Source organism: Malania oleifera, chromosome 7 (genome assembly GCF_029873635.1).
Source record: "Malania oleifera isolate guangnan ecotype guangnan chromosome 7, ASM2987363v1, whole genome shotgun sequence".
In the NCBI taxonomy this organism is placed as follows: Eukaryota; Viridiplantae; Streptophyta; class Magnoliopsida; order Santalales; family Ximeniaceae; genus Malania; species Malania oleifera.
This window is the reverse complement of record NC_080423.1, coordinates 66855587-66878501: the sequence shown is the minus strand read 5'-3', so window position 1 is coordinate 66878501 and position 22915 is coordinate 66855587. Positions and strand designations below refer to the sequence as shown.

The window sequence follows — 22915 nt, the reverse complement described above, 5'->3', positions numbered from 1 at the left end:
CCTATCATTATTAGCAAGCTCTCTCCTTCGGGGCACATAACCTGACGGGACCAGTGAGAGAGACTAACCCTTTGCTTTCTTATTCGCACTTTAGGTTTGCAAGTGAATTTATTATTACTTAAAGCAATCAGCTAATCTATTAAACTCCTCGTATATATTTGATAAACTCAAAGTGAAAATTAACTTATGTTAATCCATTAAGCTTCTCGTATATTTCCAAATGCCATGGATTCATTCAACCTTCCTGTTGATGTATCAACATTATAACATATTTAACTTTTCATTTATTTAAAATTTAATATTTGTACATGCACACAGTATTTCACGCACAATGCAAATGTACACCTAATATACAAAATATAAAAAAAAAATCAAAAAACATAAAAAATTTAAATATATTTTTTAAAAAAATTTAAATATTTATTTATTTTTTAAAGAATTAAAGACCATTAAAATTAGTTTAAGAATAATTTATAACTAATTAGGTACCATTCGTAAAACAGGTGTGTAAAAAGTACTAGTACTTTCCTCTTGCATAACTGCACTGTTAATCCCAACTCTAATAAAAGCAGACTAAACTATAAGTTCCTTCGCCTAGAATTAGTCTAAAGATCAATCAATAAGTAATATTTAGGTGAGCTAATCGCACCAAAATAAATACCAGGTTAGTGACTATTTCATCAGACTTAAATTATTATTATTATTACTCACCATTTCGAATCCTTCTCCGAGATGTTGCCACAAAATCCCTCGTGTGAACTTTATGAATGTTCTCCTTGTCAGCACGAATTTCAAGTATTAAATTTACATGTGTTATTCCTTCAAAGATTAAATAAAATATGAATAAACATTTTCATATTACAACTTTAAAATAATTATTTATTTTCTATTACATGTTATGTACTCATAAATTATTTGCGATAGAACATTTTCTTGTGTAAACTACCAAAAATTTATATTATCATGACTATTTTCTTTTCCAGAAGAGCTACTCAGCAAATAAAGTCCAAGATGCAGCTTTAGTTCTCACATAGAATTGACCCACTTCATAGGCATGAGTACACTAGTGTTTCACTCCCAACAGTAAAAATAATTTTTTGCGCACAAAGGCTAGAAGGCGTGCTATGAATAATTAGAGAGGGAACAGAAGCATGCACGAGTAGAAAACAAAGAACATGCAATATGTCATACTATGTTCAGACTCTTAACCACCAAAAAGCAACAAACAGATGGCAGAGGCACTCAAGAACAGATGATTCACCTGAACGAAAACACTAGAAAAAATCATTTACATAGAAAGAGGGTTAACACACACATTCATCTAACTTTAAACTTTCGCAGACTCTTGAGGTTTCAAACCACTTCCAGTCGAAGCAATCTGCTTAGTTGGACTGAAGGTGCCAATCGAGTCACATAATCATCACCAAAGCCAAGAAAAAGAAAAAGGATGAAGTAAGAAAAAAAAAAAGAGGAGGGGGGGTGGTGGAGGGGGTTGGAGATAAGAAAGGCAAATCCCAGTATAAGCATGCCAACCTTAGTCAAAAGGCCATCCAGAATATCCCACATGCCGGTTATCCTCATGCTCGGCTGATGAGCTGCTTCCAGCAGTTCCATTACGGTGGCCAGAATTGGATGAGCGGAATGGCCACAAAAATGAGAATGGGTTCCGCCTGCTTTGATTCTCCCTGCTGTTGACTCTTCCATTGGCACGACTACCGTAATTGCTACTTCTATTTCCAACACTTGAACTTCGACAACCGTGGCTACCACCCAATCCCTGTGGTGGGAGTTCATGACGGCAAACAGGGCAAGAATTGTGCTGAACTAGCCATGGGACTATACAGTCCGAGTGATAGATATGGTTACATGGCATTTGCCTTGCTTCAGACCCCAGCTCAAATTTTTCTTTGCAAACTGGGCAGTGTGAATCTGAACGAAGATGCTTCTGTGTAATCTTAATAGTGGGCATTGCATCAATCGAAGACCTTGATGCTGGGGGAGGGCCTCGTCGATCATTAACAGCAAGCTGTTCCAACAGTTCCTCCAGTCCAGGACCCATAAAATAATCTGCAACATTACCCCGTGCAATCCCAATTCCAGGAGCGCCATTAAAAAGAACTTCAAACCCACCATTCCTAACAGGGAACTGGCCACCAAAAACAAAGAGGGGACCAAACCCTGAACCGTGATCACGAGCGGAACCTGATGATCTCCTCCTGATATCATAGTTATGGTTTTCCCCATCTAATCGCTGTCTCATGTAAGCTGCAAAAGCTTCCATGATTCCGAACCTCTGGCCATGATCGTCATCATGACCCAGGCCAGAGAAATCTAGAGAGCTGATGCTTGATGTATCATCAAGTTCTAAAACAAATCCTCCATTACAACTGGGGCAAACTGCTTCACGCCCTCGGACATGAACTGGACGCCTGCAGCTGTAACACCAATGGGTGTTCCTGACACCTGACATGCTTCCTTCTCCCTCACCCTCTCCCTCAACAACTCCAAAGGGAAAACCGAGTCCCTTCCCAATTACTCTCCAATGTTCCACAGTTCTGAGCATAATGGACAACCATTCAGAAAATTAATTAATATTATATAAAAGAAATTAGGAAGCATATACTTAATTGCACCATTTGAAACCAAGCACGGCCTTAAATTTCCATAGTCGTCAAAATTTACATTACAACTGTCATCATCAATTTTTTGACAAAATTTCCTTCGCAATTTTCATTCAGGGTCTAAAATTTATCAAAATACAAAAAATAGCAGCAGCAGCAACAACAGGCAATAATGGCAATATAATAATAATAATAATAATAATAAACATTGTATTTTTTGAGATTTATTATCCTCAACTATCACAAATACAGGATTTGATTTGAAGTGACTTTACATGTTGCTTAGGAGGGTCTATTTTAATTACAGCATCATTTAATGACTTCTGTCTCTGACTTTTAAGAACCCAACAATATTTTATCAGATGACTAATACAAAAATGGAAATAGCAGCACTTGGGATACCCTCTACTTTTCTAATCTCTTAGTTTGGGCAGGTCAAATCAACCCTTTTGCTATAATTAAGAGGTGAAGAAATCTTAAATGATAATGCAAACTGTGTAGTCTTCTCAGGTTTCGGATGGTTGCATTAATCTCTCCCCAGGTTTCAAAAAATGCACTTACCTCCTCTTTAAGACTTGATTCCACAATTTTATTAATGATAGCAACGAGAAGTGTAAAATCCTCGAAGATAATATCATTCACATCAACCGCCATATTTCCCACTACAAAATTGATGTTCCAAAACTTAAGAAACATGATTTTGTTTATGCTTGACAATTGACATTTAAGTTAACATCATGTATTTATGCGTATGAAATAGTTTGTCCTCCAAATTTCAATTGAGTTGCTCAAAGCATTTTGTTTCTTACTAGACCTGAGCAACTACCCAGCCAGAAAATAGGTAGGCCTAGGCAAAAGGAAAGGTATATAATCCCATGTCAACACATTCACGCTAGAGTAGAATAAATAAGTATTCAAATATATATATATTTTTATATATATTAATATACTATATATGCATTTTATGCACTTAATTTTTTCTATTTTAAAGGGCAAATTTCAATAACAAATACCTAGTCTCACTGGATTGCAGTTCACTCCCTAAGGTTTAAATCATGAGAATTTAATGACTTAAACAAACCTAAATATTAAACCTTAAGGAGTGAAGCGCAATTAAATAAAATTTCAGGGACTTGTGATGTAATTTACCCTATTTAAAAAATTATTTTTCATATTTTTAAATACAATTATCATGGCTTTGACATCACATGTTCACACGAACCTAATTCGACCTGAATTGAACCCAACATGCCCAATGCTCCCATCTATTTGCCATTAACAATTTAGTACTATACTGAACGGGGTATCACAAGTTGCAACAAGGATGTTACACCTCAAGGGACCATAATGGGTTTCTAAAAACCTTGGTGCAGCTAAATGCAAAAGTTAGAAAGGGGAGGTTTCTGCATTTGTACCATAATAATAATACAACACAATGGTTGCCTCTCTCTCTCTCTCTCTCTCTCTCTCTGTGCCATGCAACATCATCGCAGGACATCAATCTTCATCAAGGGAAAATCTTTCGGCCTAGTGCTCGACAGCGAGGTCAATCTTCTTAGAATCACAAAGAACTGAAAGGGTAGGAGGATCTCCATCTACCTAGTGGTGGGGGAAATCGAATGACTCCTTGTGATGCTGAATGGTTTATGGAGCGGCTATAAGGACAGGCTCCTATCCCCTTCTTGGCTATGTTGCATGAGGTCAAAGGAGAAAACACTGATGCTTCAACTCAGAGTGAACAAGTTTGGAAAGTTCCTTGCCCTAATGGAGATCAATGCCAGTGGTTGGAGGAATGGAGGGCCATAGCCATTCTAGAGTGTTTCAACTCGAATGGATGGGCCAATATCATCAGTGCCACATCTAAGCTGGGAAGAAGAGCAATCCCTAGCAAACCACCTTGCTCCAAGACTTGGTTGAGTATGACAAAATCTTTGACTGAGCTGTATCAGCCGAAATACCAAGTTCACCCCAAAGTAGCAAATTTCAGAGGTGGACTACGGTTGCCCTCACTTGGTTTCTGTATCAATATCTCCATCAAGAAATTGCAGAAAAGGTATCAGAGAAGGCAAGTGAAGACGCACAATCCTTTGCACGGGTCATCTGGGGAGAAGGCAGGGTCAGCAAGACTCCAAATAATTGTTCTTTTTTAATCTGCTAAGCCGGCTTCGGCCCACCTATTTTGCCAGTTTTAAAGACTTAGGGGCTGGGCTCTTTGCAGGCCCATAAAAGTTCAGCCCATATTCTTCAAATTTCAGATTCTCACATACTTGGGTCTCCTCTTGTCCACCACCTGATAACCCAGCTGCTTTCTCCTCTTTCTCTTCTCCATCTTTGAAGGAGCTCAATAGACTGGATTTTAGCAGTACCAGCTTCAAAACGCAGGTGTCAAATTGGGTTCTTTGCAAAATGAACCTGATTAGTAAGACTTGGGGTTTCTTTATAAGGCTTCAAGGAAAGAGCGATCTGTTCATTCGAGGAAATTGAAAATAATAAAGGAAGAATCACTCATAAAAAATTTCAAGGAAGCAGCAATAAGAAAGGTACAAGTAGGGAACTGAAGAGATTGGAATCCTTTGTCAACTATGACAAGTCAGGAAGGATTTCAGACGGGAGGGACTGGAAGAAGCAGGTTGGTGTATTGAACCTATGCTGAGTAAACTAAATTCATGGAATGTAGGAGGACTAAATGACAAAACCAAAAGTCCATAATAAGGTAATTTCTTGTCACCTGCTTTCAGGAAACCAAGGTTGACTCTCTAAATAGTTGATTGGTTAATATGGGGGATTAAGATCTGTAAATGGATTGTGTTGGATACAGCAGACAATGCAGGAAGTATTCTCATAATGCAGAATGATCTGGTTGTGGAAATGTCGGATCATTCCATCAATGCCTTCTCATTTTCCTGCTTGTTTAAGAGTTTGGAAGACAACTTTTTATGGATTTTCAATAGGGCGGTCTAGGTGAAGACTTTTCTCTCGTGAAATGAGCTTGCAGAGGTTAGAGCCAATTGCGGTGCCTCTTTGGTCATTTGGGGAGATTTTAACCTGATCTTACATCCTTAAAAGGAGCAGGAGATCCTCTGAGTATACTAGCATGCAGGAGTTTCATGACTTCATGAATGGTTAAGCCCTCATTGACCTCTCCCTCACTGGAAGCTTTTTCATGTGGTCAAACTCCAGGGAGACTCCCTCACACTCGCGGAATGACAGATTCTTAATTCCTTCTGATTGTGAGAAAAAGTTCCCAAAAGTTACCCAGTCCTTGCCCCCTTGGCCCATCTTGGACCATTTTCCCCTCCTTGACATGGAATGAATCAAGTGGGGGCCAACCCCTTCCCTCTTCGAGAATATGTGAATCAAACATGAAGAGGGTTTGGTGATCAAATCAAGAATTGGTGGCTCAAGCTGCAGTTAGAAAGGAAGGGCAGCCTTGTGGTTGCCTCAAAGCTGAAAATGCTGAAAGAGAAACAGAAGTGGTGGAACAAGAATATTTTTGGTAACATCAATTTGAGGAAAAGTGTGATTGTAAACATCATTAAGGAGCTGGACGAAAAAGAGCTTAGAGAGGACCTTAAAGCAGAGAATAGGTCTAAAACACTTGCTATCAGAAAAGATCTTGCCAAAGTTGTCACTTCAGAGGAAATTGCTTAGAGACAAAAATCCAAGGTTCTTTGGTTGAAGGAGGGAGCAGGAAACTAGTTTTTTCCACCAAGCTGCTAATGTGTAGCATAGATTCAATATGTTAACTAGAATTAAAATGGAGAGAGAGATTCTAGTGGATGAAGAATCAAAAGGAGCAATTGCAATTTCTACGAGAATCTTTATACCAAGCAAGAGTCCTGGAGGTCAACAGCTGATGGCATTATTTCCAGAAACCTGAGCTTTTCCACAGCTTGGTGGCTTGAGACTCTGAGAGGCCTTTTGAGGAAGAGGAAATTGTCCGAGCCCTCAAGAGCTGCAACCGGGACAAAGCTCTTGATCCTGATGGCTTCAGGATGGTGTTCTTCCAAAGGAACTAAGATCTTCTCAAATAGGAAATTATTGGAATTTTCAAAGATTATAGAACAGGCAAATTTGTGTCTAGCATCAACCTTTTGTCTCCTTGATCCTTAATTTATCAGGGGCTTACAACATCAAAGACTTTCGCCTTATCAGCCCAATTGGAAACTTGTATAAACTTTTTCCCAAAGTCCTCGTGACTAGGCTTAATTTTGCAATTTCAGAAGTTATTAGGAAACACCAGCATGCCTTTGTAGCAGGCAAACAGATCGTGGATGCTGCACTGATTGCAAATGATGTAGTGGATTCCTACAATAAGGGTAGGAAAAGAGGAGCAGTATGCAAGTTGGACATGGAGAAGGCATTTAACCATGTGAACTGAAATTTTGTGTAGTATATTCTCAGGAGAATAGAAGGGCATCCACAGGCAATAAGGCTTCCCGCTTCACGAGGGTAAGAGGAGGGTCGTCACAATGTATGTAGCCTTACCCCTACTTTTATGTAGAGAAGCTGTTTCCTTAGGCTCGAACCCATGGCCAACCGGTCACAAAGGAGCAACCTTACTGTTGATCCAAGGTCCGCCCTCATATTCTTAGGAGAATAGGTTTTGAGAAATTTGGTGCAACTATATCTGTCGATGTACCTCCACCCCCTCATTCTTAGTGCTTGTAAATGGATGCCCTACAGATTTTCAAATCATCTCTTGGTCCGAGAGAAGAAGACCCCCTCTCCCCTTTAGTTTATCACTTTGATGGAAGTGTTGAGCCTTATGATAATCAATGCCAACAAAGTTGGCCTAGTCAAGGGGCTTAGCATCGGAAGAAACAATGAAATTATCGTAGCCCATCTAATTTTTGCCCGAGAAAATCTTTAGCCTTAGAGACTCCTCGGGTTCAAAGCAGTCTTAGGCTTAAAAGTGAACCTGTGCAAAAGTGAAATCATTCCAATGGGGACTTGTAATTGCAGGCCTATGCTAGCGAGTCTTTTAGGCAGCAATCTTGGAGCCTTTCCTATGACCTATCTCAGTCTCCACCTGGGAGCCAAGTTCAAAGATAAGGGAGTTTGGGACCTCTAGGCAGATTTGAAAGAAATTTGCTGGTTGGAAAAGGAATTATTTGTCAAAAGGTGGTAGACTCACACTCATTAGAAGTACTTTATCCAATCCCCCGGTTTATTTTATTTTATTTCTCTTTTCCCATTTCCACTGTCATAGCCAAGAGACTGGAAGGTATTCAAAGAAATTCCTATGGAGAATATGGGTGAGGATTTAAATATCTTGTTATATGGTGGATGGTTAAACAAACCATACAAAAGGGAGGTTTAGGCCTAAAATCTCTTGGCCCTTTTGGGAAGTGGATTAGGAGATTCATGATAGAGAAGAATCAATTCTGGAGGGGAATCATTGCCCCCAAATATGGCCTCCATCAATGGCTGGGCCTCAAAAGTATTGAATGAAGTCCACTGCACAAATTTTTTGGAGATACATCAGGATTTAGGAGAGGATGGGAAAATTTCTTCTCTCATTTATTTTCATTTGGAAATGATCTAGTGTGGCAAGTTATGGCTCAGCACTTAATACCATTCTATCTTTAGGCTCTCTTGTGACAAAGATGCCCTCATTTGCCAGGACCTGGAGTTCACTAATCAGGGGATGTTTTGGAGAGTTCCCTTGATCAGGAATGTCTTTGATTCGGAGATTAATAATCTGAAAGACTGAAAGATTTCTACAAGTCTTTACAAAATCCAGTGCCAGACCTGAACAATGATCATACTATAAACATCTATAAACACCTTATCTTTCCAGTGGAATGCAGTATCAAATTCCCATGGAATGGAAAACAATAGCCCCACAAAGGTTTCTTTTTTCAGGAGGGAGGCAACTTTTGAGAGGATCCTTACCACTTACAACCTCCAAAGGTCTTACCTCATGTTAATAGGTGGCTTTTTATGAAACTCTAGAGCACATATTCGTCTGCACTGTTATTGGACCAAAAACCTCTGGGACTAGGCCATCTCCATGGGCAAGCAAAAGTGGGTCACTGTTGTTAGGGATTTATACTGAAAGACATGCTTTATGTAATCGGTTTTAGTATTTATTAATAACTTCAGTTATTCAATTTTAATGAGAATCTTTGTGAGCAATGTTTGCCTTGCATTATTTATTTAATGATTATGTGTGTGTGTCTTTTATTCTTATAGTAGGTGATCTAGTGTGTAGAGTACGGCTTCTACATAGAAGATAAGATCATCAGTTCTTATAGAATATAAGTTTATTGTTCACAATCTTAAATGAAATTGAACACACTATTGGTAGGACTGTAGCACAAGGTTTTAATAGGTCTGTCTTGACTATTAAGAATGGTACAATTCCAACTACTTGTGCTAGTAACAAGACCGTCTTGAGGTAATTGTTTTTATACTGACTATATAAAGTATAAAAACAATTAATACTTCATGGTTATTATGAGTGTTTATGCTCTTAATCTAAATATGATTATTTGACACGTGTATATAGTGTTTATTACTTTGATTCATAGAAGAGTGAGATTCTTTATGGGTCAAAATACTCAGTGAGTTGAATGATGACATTATGTATATCGTGAACATTAATTATTGATGGAACGGTATTGGGATTGATGATAACCCCATTAAGAAAGCTTATAAGTTTGGATTGTGTCAAACCCTGCAAGTGGATTTTGAATCCAGCACATCAAATAAGTTCAGTGGAGAGTCTTAGGGAATTAATATGTCAATTAATTAAATTGTCAGTAATTTAATTTGATAGACGGGTATCTGTAACCTTTATGTGAGGAGATGAATAAGCATTTAATAATAGGAGCTCGAAATTTAATTTCAAATATGACAAAGAGTGCAATTATAATTCTTTAGTGATATGAATTATAACTAACGTAATTAAAGATAAATTCTGGTCGAATTAGGAATTCTTAATTATGTGGAAAACCCTAGTCATATTTGCCCAGAGGTCCCTACTGTAGTCTATATACACGCACTCCAATCAGTAGTTAGAAGAGATGAAAAAACTCTCACAGAGGCAGACGTTTTTGTGAGAGAAGTAAATCCTAACAACGACTTACAAGCCCACTCTCTCACGAGCAAGGCGTGTTCAGGGTATACAGTAGAAGATTCCTAGTCGTCTTCAAGAGCTCGTTTTCATACTTGTAGATTCGGGATCAAACCAGACAGATCTCGCAAGTTTAATCCTAATTACGTAATTAGGTATACTACTCACGGTGTGCTAGGTTGCTGATAGACTCTTTAAAAGAAAATATTGGTAGAGGGAACCATATTCTTTTAATTGAATTAAAAGTTTATTATTGCTCATCATATTTTATTATAATATGTGATTCTCAAGATTAAAATGGCTTTCAATTCCCCCAAACTGTTATTCTCAAAGAAAACAAACTGGTTGGACCTAATTATATTGACTGGAAAAGGAACTTGGATATTGTGCTGACTGCAGAGTACAAGTATGTGCTCGTAGAGGTATGTCCACAGAAACCCGGCGAAGGGACAACCGATGAGGAAACGCAGGCTTACCGGAAATGGATTAAGGTGGATGAGATGACGCGGTGCTACATTTTGGCGTCTATGTCGAATGTTCTACAACATTAGCATCAGTCTATGCCTTCTGCCTATGACATAATGCAAAACCTCAAAGAAATGTTTGGGGATCAAAATCGTGCTGCTAGGCAGACTGCTATGAAGGAACTTATGAATACTACTATGTCAAAAGGGACCCCAATAAAGGATCATGTTCTAAAGATGATTGGTCTTCTCAATGAGCTAGAGATCCTTGGAGCTGAAATCAATGGGGAAACCCAGGTCGATATCGTTCTCCAGCCGCTACCTAACTCTTTCAAGCAATTTTGGATTTTAATATTGAAAGACTCTTTATGTACCTTCCATTAGAAGGATTTTGATTTCAATTTCCAAGTTTGTTGAACACGGATATTCCGTTTATTTTAATAACTCAGTTGTTATTAAGTTAAACAAACGTTTTATCTATTCTGGTACATTGGTGGATGGTCTTTATATTATTAATCATGTTTCTCCCACAGTACAACTAAATGAATTGAATAACACTGATAAACTACTATGTAAGAGAAAGAAACCTTTTGAATTGAACCAAACTTATCTTTGGCACTTACACTTAGGTCATATTAATTTGAGATGGATTTCAAGGCTAGTTCAGAATGGACCATTAGGCTCATTAGAAGTGGAGGCACTACCAGTCTGTGAATCCTGCTTAGAAGGTAAGATGACCAAGCGACCCTTTTCAGCCAAGGGCTATAGAGCAAAAGAGGCATTAGAACTGATTCACTCTGATTTGTGTGGCCCCATGAATATCCAGGCTACAGGTGGCTTTGAGCATTTCGTTACTTTCATTGATAATTACTCAAGGTATGGGTATATTTATTTAATGCGCCGTAAGTCTGAATGCTTTGAGAAATTCAAGGTATTTAAGGCAGAAACGAAGAAGCGTCAGGGTAAATGTATCAAAAAACTACGATCTAATCGTGGTGGCGAGTATCTCTTAAGAGAATTTGTGGATTACTTATCAAAGGAGGGAATTGAATCCCAGTTGTCTGCACCTGGTATGCCACAATAGAATGGTGTAACAAAAAGAAGGAATAGGACTCTTATGGACATGGCCAGATCTATGATGAGTTATTCAGATTTGCCTAATTCGTTTGGGGGCACGCACTAGAAACAGCAGCTTATATTCTAAACTTGGTCCCATCTAAGTCAGTACCTACTATACCCACAAAATTGTGGACTAGGCGCAAACCTAGTCTGCAACATGTTTGGTTATGGGGTAGTCTAGCACACATGCTAAAAGGGAAAACAGATAAGTTGGAATCAAGGACAGAATTCTGTTTATTTGTTGGCTACTCTAGAAGAATGAAAGGTGGTTTATTTTATTGTCCTAAGGATCAAAAGGTCATTGTTAGCACCATGCTCGATTCTTAGAAGAGGACTATGTAATGAACCACAAACCCAGAAGTAGGATTGTTCTAGAAGAGTTGAGAAGAGATATACTAGTTATACCAATAGTGCAAGAAGAACCACCACAAGACAGAGTTATTGACATCTCATTGCCTCGTCATAGTGGGAGGAATGTTATAACTCGAGTTGAGTCTGACCCATCACATGCAACTGCCATCAATACGCTAGTTGTACAACCAGGGCAGAATGATGGTGCACAAGGATCAGGATCAACATAGCAAAACGTGCCTCGTCGTAGTAGGAGGGTTGTACACCAGCCTGAACGGTATATGTTCTTAGGAGAGTCTTATGATAGGATCCCTGAAGAACTGGATACTGAACCCGGCAACTACTATGAAGCACTTCAAGATAAAGATGCAGAACTCTGGAAGAAGGCTATGAAATCAGAGATGGAGTCTATGTACTCTAATCAAGTTTGGGATCTTGTAGAGCAACCCGAGAGGATAAAATCCATCGGATACAAGTGGATTTATAAGAAGAAGAGAGGAGCAGACGGGAGGGTGGAAACCTTCAAGGCTAAGCTTGTTGCAAAAGGGTTTACTCAAAAGGAGGGAATCGACTATGAGAAAACTTTTTTGCCGATAGCCATGCTCAAGTCTATATTCTCTTATCCATTGCAACTCATTTTGATCATGAAATTTGGCAAATGGAAGTCTTGATGAGCATCTATATGGTGCAACCAAATGATTTTGCAGCAATAAGCCAACAACACATGTTGTGCAAGCTTAAGAAGTCCATCTATGGACTTAAGTAGACATCTAGGTCTTGAAACATCCGTTTTGATCAAGCCAATTAAATCTTATGGTTTTGATCAATGCCCTGATAAGTCATGTGCATACAAAAAGCATGATGGAAACGTGGTGGTATTCTTGGTGCTATATGTCGATGATATCTTACTCATTGGAAACGATGTAGGGGTATTATCTTCATTTAATATCCGGATAGCTCGACATGAAGGATTTGGAAAAAGCAGGTCACATCCTTGGGATCAAGCTTTTGCAAGATTGCAAGCAAAGGATGTTGGGCTTATCACAAGCTACTTATGTCAATATGATTCTTGCCCGTTTTAGCATGTAGGATTCCAAGAAAGGGTTACTCTCTTTCAGACAGGAAATCTCTCTATCCAAGGATCAATGTCCTAAAACATCGATTGAGGTAGAGAACATGAAGGCAGTTCCTTATGCATCAGCAATAGGAAGCCTCATGTATGCTATGTTTTGCACTAGACCTGACATCTGTTTTGCCGTAGGCATAGTCAACAGTTATCAGTCTAACCCAAGGCGGGAACACTGGACTGCGGTAAAACATATAATCAAGTGCCTGAAAAGGACTAAGGATTATATGTTGGTTTATCAAGCAAATAATCTAGTACCCATTGGGTACACAGACTCACATTTTCAGTCAGATAAGGATTCCAAAAAATCAACCTCAGGAAATGTGTTTGCCCTAGGAGGTGGAGTCATTAGTTGGAGGAGTATCAAGCAATCATGTGTTGCAGATTCCACTATGGAGGCCGAATATGTGGCAACCTTTGAGGCAGCCAAGGAAGCTATTTGGCTCAAGAACTTTCTATTGGATCTAGGAGTGGTGCCTTCGGTACAATCGCCTATTACACTTTATTGTGATAATAGCGGGACGGTTGCTAACTCAAAGAAACCCAGGAGCCACAAGAGGGCAAAACACATCGAGCGCAAGTATCACCTGATATGAGATATCATGCAGAGAGGTGATGTAATGGTGATCAAGATTGCATTGGCAAGCAACCTGGCAGACCCGTTTACAAAGAACTTATCAGCTAGGACTTTTGATAGTCATGTAAAGGGAGTGGGAGTGAGATGTATGGCAGCATGACTTTGAGTCTAAGTGGGAGATTGTTAGAGATTTATACAGAAAGACATGCTTTGTGTAATCGATTTTAGTATTTATTAATAACTTCAATTATTCCATTTTAATGAGAATCTTTATGAGAAATGTTTGTCTTACATTATTTATTTAATGATTATGCATGTGTGTCTTTTATTCTTATAGTAGTGTGTAGAGTACGGCTTATACACAGAAGATTAGATCATCAGTTTTCATAGAATATAAGTTTATTGTTCACAGTCTTAAATGAAATTGGAGACACCATTGGTAGGACTGTAGCATAAGGTTCTAATAGGTCTATCTTGACTATTGGGAATGGTACAGTTCCAACTCCTTGTGCTAGTAACAGGACCATCTTGAGGTAATTGTTTTTATACTGACTATATAAAACAATTAATACCTCATGGTCATTATGAGTGCTTATGCTCTCAATCTTGATATGATTATTAGACACGCGCATATAGTGTTTATTACTTTGATTCATAGAAGAGTGAGATTCTTTATAGGTCAAAATACTTAGTGAGTTGGGTGATGACATTATGAGTATGGTGAACATTAATTATTAATGGAATCCATGTCCCGATATTGGCATTGATGATACCCCCTTGAGGAAGCTTATAAGTTTTGATTGTGTATTAGTGTCAAACCCTGCAGGTGGATTCTGAATCCGGCACATCAAATAAGTTAAGTGGAAGGTCTGAGGGAATTAATATGTCAATTAATTAAATTGTCAGTAATTTAATTTAATAGATGGGTATCAGTAATCTTTACGTGGGAAGATAAATAAGAATTTAATAATAGAAGCTCGAAATTTAATTTCGAATATGACAGGGAGTGCAATTATAATTCTTTAGTGGTATGAATTATAATTAACATAATTAAGGATAAATTCGGGTCGAATTAGGAATTCTTAATTAAGTGGGAAGTCCTAGTCATATTTGCCCAAAAGTCCTTACTGTAGCCTATATACAAGCACTCCATTCAGCAGCTAGGAGAGACGAAAAAACTCTCACAGAGGCAAACATTTTCGTGAGAGAAGAAAACCCTAGCAGTCGCTTATGAACCCACTCTCTCAGGAGCACGGTGTGTTCAAGGAATACAGTAGAAGATTCCTGGTCATCTTCAAGAGCTCGTTTTCGTACTTGCAGATTTGGGACCAAACCAAACAGATTTCACAGGTATAATCCTAATCACGTAATTAGGGATTGCATGATCTGATCATTTTTTTTGTTTTCCATATGCACTACAACCGGATCTTAGGGCTATTCCGCAAGTCCCTTCAACTGTAACTATGGTGGAGGGCAAGTTATAGGCATGGAAAGGAATCCGCTCTAACAAGGACAAATAAAAGTCTCTTTCCCTCATCCCCTTTGCTTTTTTTCCGGTAATGTGAAAGGAAAGGAATAGGAGAGCTCTTGAAGGAATAATTTCACCCCTTCAGGCATCAAGACTGTTGGATAACTATGATTTCTAATTGGCAAAGTGGCTGGTTGGAGGGACATTTTTGTAATCCTTGATTTCCTTGACACCTTGCAGCGGGGTTGTGTTGCTTCCATTGTTTCTAGTGTACTTGGGCAGCATCCCCTGGTTAACTTTATCCTACAATTAATAGTATTTCCCTTTGCTGATAATAATAATAATAATAATAATAATAATAATAATAATAATAATAATAATTGTTATTGTTAGTATTACTGTTCCCAGGGCTTGGATCAAGTGGACATGGGCAAGCTACAAGCCCTCTGATAATAGGAGGTCTTGGTTTGATTCTGCATGAGAACTAATTCTCTACTAACCTAGCATGCTTGGAAGGTGAGCCTTTGCTTCCAGTTTGGTGTTGCCTAGGTTTTTCAAAGGCCTTGTATGGGGACTGGAGTTCTTGGTTAATAATAATAATAATAATTGCTATTTTTATTGATAGTGGACTGTTTTTGACAAGAGTCGCAAGAAGATGGATTTTTTTTCCAAATATTCTAACGCATTGGGGGACATTTGTTATACGTCTCCTCTGTTTGATTGGATATGGGGCTCAAAGGTCAGTGGGAACTAACAAGATGATAGAGCTCTATCAATTATAAAGGAAGGGCTTAAAAACAGGTTTCCTTAATTAGTCTGCTTATTTTTCAGTTTTGTTTAATTACCTTTTTAGTTTTTTCTCTTATTTTCTTTTATTTTTTCGCCATGGCGATCTCTCGTCCACTTCAAGGTATAATTCTCTGCTATGAGGGTTAGGATCTTGATTTCTACGGTCTTTAGGGGGACAAATTAGGGTTAGGGCTTTGTTTATTTTTTTGTGGGGGGGGGGGGGGGGGGGGGAGGGGCATGGACTTGCTGTAGGAGAAAAGGTTAGTTTATTTTTCCCCTATCTTTTTTCACCTGGAGTTTTTCTAAAGGGGAAAGGATCAGGGTTTTGCTTTCTAGGGGTTTTTCTGGAGGCAGATGGTTGGATTGATGTGAAGCTTGAACCGTAGATGAGATGGTATGGGATGCACAGTAATGGGGGCTTACTATAGTGGTGACAATGAGGGATTCATGAATGGAACAAAGTATGCTTCAATGCCAATTGATGTAGGACAGCTACAGCCAAAACAGAGCGAGGGAATTGAGAGGCAGAAACAGAAAGAAGAAGCACAGGAGTAGAAAGAAGAACAGAAGAAAAGGAGAAAATGGGAGAAACAGCTGCAGGACAGAATAGGATTAGAAACAGATCAGAAAATAGAACGGAGCAGAGAGAGAAATACACAGGAGAAGGGAAAGAGGAGGAAAATAAAGAGAGGAAGAGGGAGAAAATAGACCCAAGGGAGAGGGAGAAAGAGGCTGCTGTGAGAGAGAAAATACATGAAACTCAATCATCAAAAAGCTGCTCAGTCATACATCATAAGCCTATATTTATAGGCAACTATGAAACTGTAAAGATAAAACTATTAAAAATTACAAAATAACCCCAAAAGAATTAAAAATCATAAAATAAACCAGAAGTAATTGAAAATTACGGAAGAAAACAAACATCCCCAAACTAGTACAAAAAAATCCGTGATTTTTAGATATACAAATGAAATATGATCACATGGAACTATCCACAAGTGATCCTCCATCAACCTCATTTTCTGTGACATGTTCTTCAAATTCCCTATTGAAACAATGACTCCGAGGACTTCCACAATTGAATGTTACACGCAAATCACAGAGAATCTGACAACTCTCAAGCCTAGGGCACGCATTGCAACGAATCATTCTTCCAGAATGCAAAAGAAGGTGAGGGTTTTGCGGTAGCGCAAAATTTTTGTAAATAGGTAATCTAACTGGAGAGAGATGCTTGGATTTTTTGAGATTGTGCTTCATCTATATATTCAATTTGAGACAGCATTGCTTTTGCTCCCTGTGGTTGTTCTCTACTGAATGTTTTTGAAGTATGGCTTTCTGTGATATCTAAACAAATGATTGGTCCTATTAGCTTGAATTTTATTTTATTTTCTTCTTCATATTAGCTTCCTTTTGTTTTTTCTTTTCTTTCGCTATGTGAGGATTTCTCATCCATTTTGTACATTCTTCTTTCTTAATGAATTTCTTTTTCCATCCTAATAATAATAACAATAATAAGTAAATTTCCTTGACTTATTATTATTATTATTATTATTATTATTATTATTATTATAAGTAAAGGAAACTTTATTGAAGAGGCATCAAGGGGACACCATCCCATGGTACAGAAAATCAAACACCCTGAAAGGTGTTACACAAATGAAAGATTACATCATAATCATTAAATACAGTCCTACTATTCCAGGTATTGACTGCAGTAAACAAGTTCTTTGCTGTTTTGGATTGTTGAGGTTGAAATTTTGAACACTCGCCTATTCCTCCCTTTCCAAACGCACCAAAAGGTTACTGATGAAGGCCCCCTCCTCATCTAAAGGGAAGAGCTTCCTGTATAAGGATCTAACAGTGAAGGCCCCCTTCTCATCTAAGGTCCATATAGGAAAATCAGTGTCATTATGGTATTGGAAGCTGTAAAGAAAGCTGTAGAAGTTCATGAGTTGGTTGAGCTCCCAATCTTCCACATTTCTAAGGAAGGGGGATGTTTCCAAAAGAGCCACTGATATGTGGTTTAAAGGTGTTGACTGATGCAGGTATCTTTATCACATGCCAAGTTATAGATGGCTGGAAATAAGACACTAAGAACTTCTTGATTGCACCACGAATCATGCCAAAAATAAATGTTGTGCCCCCTCCCCCACTTGAAACCTGCTACAAGAAGCAAAATCATTGCAGCCTTTCCTGATGAAATTCCACAACCCTACACCATATGGTCCACTGTTAGCCTGGGAAACCCAATCATTATGTTCAAGCCTGTATTTCACAGCAATGATTCCCCGTCGAATCTGGTCAAGCTCACTTCCCCCCACCCTCTTTCTAGTTAGACGTGGCTTTCCATTCAAAAGCAAAAAATAAGGCCTTTTTCTTTATATTTAACCATAAAAAAAAAAAAAGGAATGTGTATTAGAAAGAGAACAGAAATTACAAACAAAGTGGGGACAGGAAATCTTTTGAAAAAAAAAAATGCTAAAGAAAGGAGAAAAAAAAAATTTATAAGAAAGAGAACTATGGTAACAGCGGAACCAGAAAGTACCATGAAAGGGGAACAAAAGCAAGAAATAAGGCCAAGTCATTTTTAAAATCCCATTTATCTATTTTTCTTGTTCATTTGAATGTGGAGTAGAATTAGGTCCCACTTTTAGTGATTTGAATTGCATGCCCAAGTGATCCAAATCGCAAACATATCATGAATCAATGCGTGCGATCTAGGACATGGTTCCAAGGTGGTGCAAAAATCCTACTAACTATGCTCAATCCTTAATCCTCAAAAATGGGAATTCCTTCCAAACCTTCCATGGAAATCTTTGACATGAAAGCACCACGATCTATAGTGCTTAAAAGGTTTGAGTTGCACCCATATTGTTCATGGAATTCACCTAATAAAGGGACATCACAGGCAAACTCACTATCAACATCAGTTTACTCATTTAATCCATCACCCTATTTGTTTATTGTTGTTGACCTAGCCTCTCGCATAAAACATTCCCTGAATATATTGGGCTCTCTAAAGCAATGAAACTTCCATCATTATCTCCCTTTAAATCTTTTGAAATACACATCTCTAAATTGAGATGCTGCAGCAATATGGTGATAAATTATTGGGAAAAAGAATGTCATTTATCATACTTTGGGCACAATTTCAAGCTTTTTAACCCCTTTCTTAAGTGTGGAGAAAATATTTGCAAAATTATCATTGATCGAAGATGTCTTATGAATGTGATTTCTAGAAATAGAGTTACTCGTATGCAACTTCATCCGGAACTCCACCCAAATCCTAATGACATATTTTGGATTGATAATACTACTTTACGTGCTCGTGAAAGATCTTTGGTTCCTATTCACATGGGTGATTATTCTAATAATGTTTGGTGTGATATCATAACCATGAATATTGTCCATGTACTCCATGGTTCTCCTTGGTTGGATGATTTGGGTGTGACTCAAAGGACATGAAAACACAAAATTTTCACTACAAAGATAAGAAGACCATTTTGAAGCCCACTCTACCAATCAACCAAGACAAAGAATCAATCATAGTTACTCAACTTGAAGTTACTACAAGCAAGGAAATGCAAGCGTATGACGACATCCAAAGTTTCTCAAACATTTCTATTGTTGAGTTTATCATTCCCTGATGTTTGATAATGCTAATTCTCAATTCAAGTCTATGGTGCCAATGGCACGGGGTTTCGTGCATCACTCAAACACAAGTTGCTTCTTACTTTTGATCCTCAACATTTTTCGAGGCCAAATTTTCTCTAGTTTGGGGAGATTGGATATAGGAAAGAAGAAAGATCATGGGTGGATCCTCGTTGGAGAATAATTCAAAAGAATTGGGACAAGTATTGTTGGGTTTAGTTAATACTATATTATGTGCTTAGTTTAGTTAATGTAGGATTAAGTTTATTTGGGGGCTTGTTTGTAATATTTGTGTATTTTAGGAGGTATGTAATTTCATGTTTGTTTTAGGGTAAATGTGTAATTTCAACTTTCAACTATTAGAAGATTTCTAATAAATAGTGTGAAAGAAAAAAAATACTAGGATAATAGAGTCTAAAATAAATAAAATAGGTAACATAGAGTCTATAGACCTTGCAAAAAATACCCAAACAAAAAAAAATCTTGGAGACAGTAGCCAATAAAAAATTAGGCGAAATTGGTGAAACTTCTACACCAGTAAATCCAATTGGGGATATAAAAATCCCAATGTTATTATCCAATGTGCATGACGGGAGATTATCTTATGCTGACTAGTAAGAAAAAATCTTATTACACATCATGAACCCAAACTCATGAATTCATTTGTAATAAAGGATTTAAACCAGTTAAACATGGAGAACCTTATCCGTTCTTAGGATAAATTGAAGGAGAAACTAAAGAAGCTGATCCAATAAAAGAATCAGAAGAATCTCAATGGGTTTATAAGACACTAAAAACCAATTTCTCAAAGAACCCTTTATAATTATGGGAACAAGCACCAAGAATTTGTCATCTTAAGCTAAAAGATGGACAAAAAATAGTGAGAATTAAACCAATGCTCTAGGGTTTCTAAATCTTTTTATCCTGGGGTATGCATGTTCTTGGGCTATCCATTCCTAATCTAAACAATGGTGTTATACTTATTTGGATGATTCTTGTATGTATAAACCTTAATCTCAGCCCAATCATGGTTTAGCTGGGTTGAGTAATTTAAAATCCCAAGCCCACAATCAGACCTGGAAGATAAATAAACCAAATGGTCCAACATTGTGGTAACGATAATTCTTCAACACAGTGAAGGTCTGCATGTGAAGGACTTTCCTCACCTGGAGCCATTCTTGGCTCATGCAATGAAATCTTCTTCTGCGGCAAAGGGTGGTCTAGTTGAGGAAAGAGTACATGATATCAAGACAAGGATCTCAATCACCAAACTTTAATGGGAAGGATGTGATTGCAGTTCTCCATGGTTGGACTTATTTTTTATAATTAAAAAAATCAGTTGTTGCCAATTATTTACAAGTCACACACACCCTTTGGATTTTGCATACATCAGATGTGCCATTATATGATTTGCAGAGGACTCATGAAAGCAACTCACTATTTCCATTGTACATATTATACAGAAAAAAGTTAAACATGTTCTTATGTTTCAATGATTGCAGCAGCACATTTGGGGTTTTAAGGAAAGGTGCTGATATTTGCAGCAATGAACAAACTAATTCAAAGGACAGCCCAATGCACAAAGGTCCTGCATATGCGGGGTCCGAGGAAGGGGCAGACTACAATGGATCTATAGTACGCAGTCTTACCTTGCATTTTTGCAAGAGACTGTTTCCATGACTCGAACCCGTGACCTCCAGGTCACACAGCGACAACCTTAGCATAAGCTCCCCTTCAATGAGAAAACTAATTCTTTAATAAATTAAAGTAATATTCAAACACGTTCTTATGCTTCAGAGATTACAGCAGCACTATTGGGGTTTTAAGGAAAGGTGCTGACACTTGCAGCAATGAACAAACTAATTCCTTAATAAATTAAAGTAATATTTGACTCCCTATGTTCAAATGTATACCCGTGTGAAGGTGTGTTTTAACCAAAGAATGAGGAGAATTTTCATCCAATCATTCTTTCAATAACGATATAGATGAAATAGACTTCAAACATTGACCATACCTACTGCATATGAAATGGAGAAATGCAAAAAATTTCATGCTTTCAAAGCTATAGCTTCTAGGCAATATTCTCAAGTGAGGTAGTCCGTAGTCCACAAATGCAGTGTTATTGAAATTTCTCAATTCTTTTCCCGTTTAGCTTTCACATAGATATAAATCTTCAAAAACTATGCTCGCTTAGTTCTCATGGCAATATCGTGATGCTGTCATTATTATACTTGAAGCCAACTGCCATAATAACAGCCTAATAAATGCTAATCCTAGAAATATTAAATAAAGCAACCCAAGGAGTTTGGTACACATCCATGAGATCCCCACCACTTCGAAAGAAAAAAAAATGATCAACAAGGAAATCATTTGGAGAAAATGAAATCAAACTATGTTAAACAAAGTTGCAATTTTTTTATTTAATATATATATATATATGCTTGGAAAGGAAAAATATAAAATCTTGCTTCAATTAGCTTACCATAATCGAATATATATTACCCAAGCATACCTCATTAATCAATTATACCATGCACAAAACAAGAATTCTGGGTAAAACAACCTAGTAAATTTCCATCCATTATTCTAAGCTGACAGTACAAATTTTTTTTTTAAAATTTTTTGGAGAACCTAATAGCTTGAGCAACCACCCAAAAGAAAATCAAATCAAACAACTACACTCCGTCTAGCTGCCAAAAGTTGCAAGAAAAGATTACTAACCAAAACTGTGAATCTCATGTTTTGAGCTGTTTTGTCAAACAAATGCAAATTCATTTTTTATGAAAAAATTCAGACCCCTTTTTTGTTTCTCCAAGTTTCCTCTCCATGTCCCACCAAAACACGCAAAGACGAAACACGAATCGAATAAAAAAAAAAAACCAAGCATGCCTCTATAATACGACGAACGGAAATTTGGAATAATTGAACCAGATCACACAAAATCTACGAATATATCACACAATTATCCTTTGAAAAAAAAAATGCACAATACAATTACAAAAACGTCAAAAGTAGAAAAAAAAAAAAAGGAAAATTCAGACAGACCTTCGGAAAATCGAGAGAGAGACGAGCGGAACTTCCGACTTCTGAGCCGAGAGCGAGAGAGAGAGAAAGGGAGAGGGGGAACGGGGAGAACAGGAGAGCCCTAAGCAGGGGAGGAGAAAACAGGCCTGGCCGATAGACTTTGAGGCAGGGTATTATCTTAAAATACGCCTAATGCGCACTGCGCAAGCCGCCGGGGCCCCTCTCTTGCTTTTCGCCTGGAGGAACGTTTTCAGCTGAATGCAAAATTATGCTGAAAACTATGCTATACATTCCCTTCCCGTGTTAACATTTCACTCCTTCAATTTCTGAAAACGAAAGAAGTAATTCTAAAATTTAAGTTCATTGATAAATAAATCTTTGATAAGTTCACACTTAGTGGATTGTTCACGGAGTTTGATATTCTCTTTCCTTTTTCATCAATTTGTGCTTTTCAAAAATTAAAATTATATATAATGTGGATGGTAAGTTAGATAATTGAGTTTTTTTCGTTTTATCCTCTTTTTTTTTAAATATATTAAATAATATTTTTTTTGAAAAAATATTTCCCGAAATAACCCTAACGTAATCTCACTACTTGAAATAGCGAGATTTTCCACTTATCATTCCAAAAATATATATATTAT

At 37.6% G+C, this 22915-nt stretch overlaps 1 protein-coding gene across 1 annotated transcript; it reads right to left on the bottom strand.

The window, feature by feature from the left end:
- Positions 1 to 1160: 1160 nt before the first annotated feature.
- Positions 1161 to 22442, bottom strand: LOC131159679 (probable E3 ubiquitin-protein ligase RHC1A). Its single transcript, XM_058114762.1, has 3 exons — positions 22293 to 22442; positions 1534 to 2555; positions 1161 to 1391 (listed from the first exon to the last, which is right to left on the bottom strand). Exon 2 carries the CDS (start codon positions 2468 to 2470, stop codon positions 1535 to 1537), a length of 936 nt encoding a protein of 311 aa, XP_057970745.1. The 5' UTR covers positions 2471 to 2555; positions 22293 to 22442; the 3' UTR covers positions 1161 to 1391; position 1534.
- Positions 22443 to 22915: the final 473 nt, after the last annotated feature.

Coding starts and splice junctions, on each gene's coding strand:
- LOC131159679 (XM_058114762.1), bottom strand. CDS start 2,470: ATGTCAGGTGTCAGGAACACCCATTGGTGTTACAGCTGCAGGCGTCCA.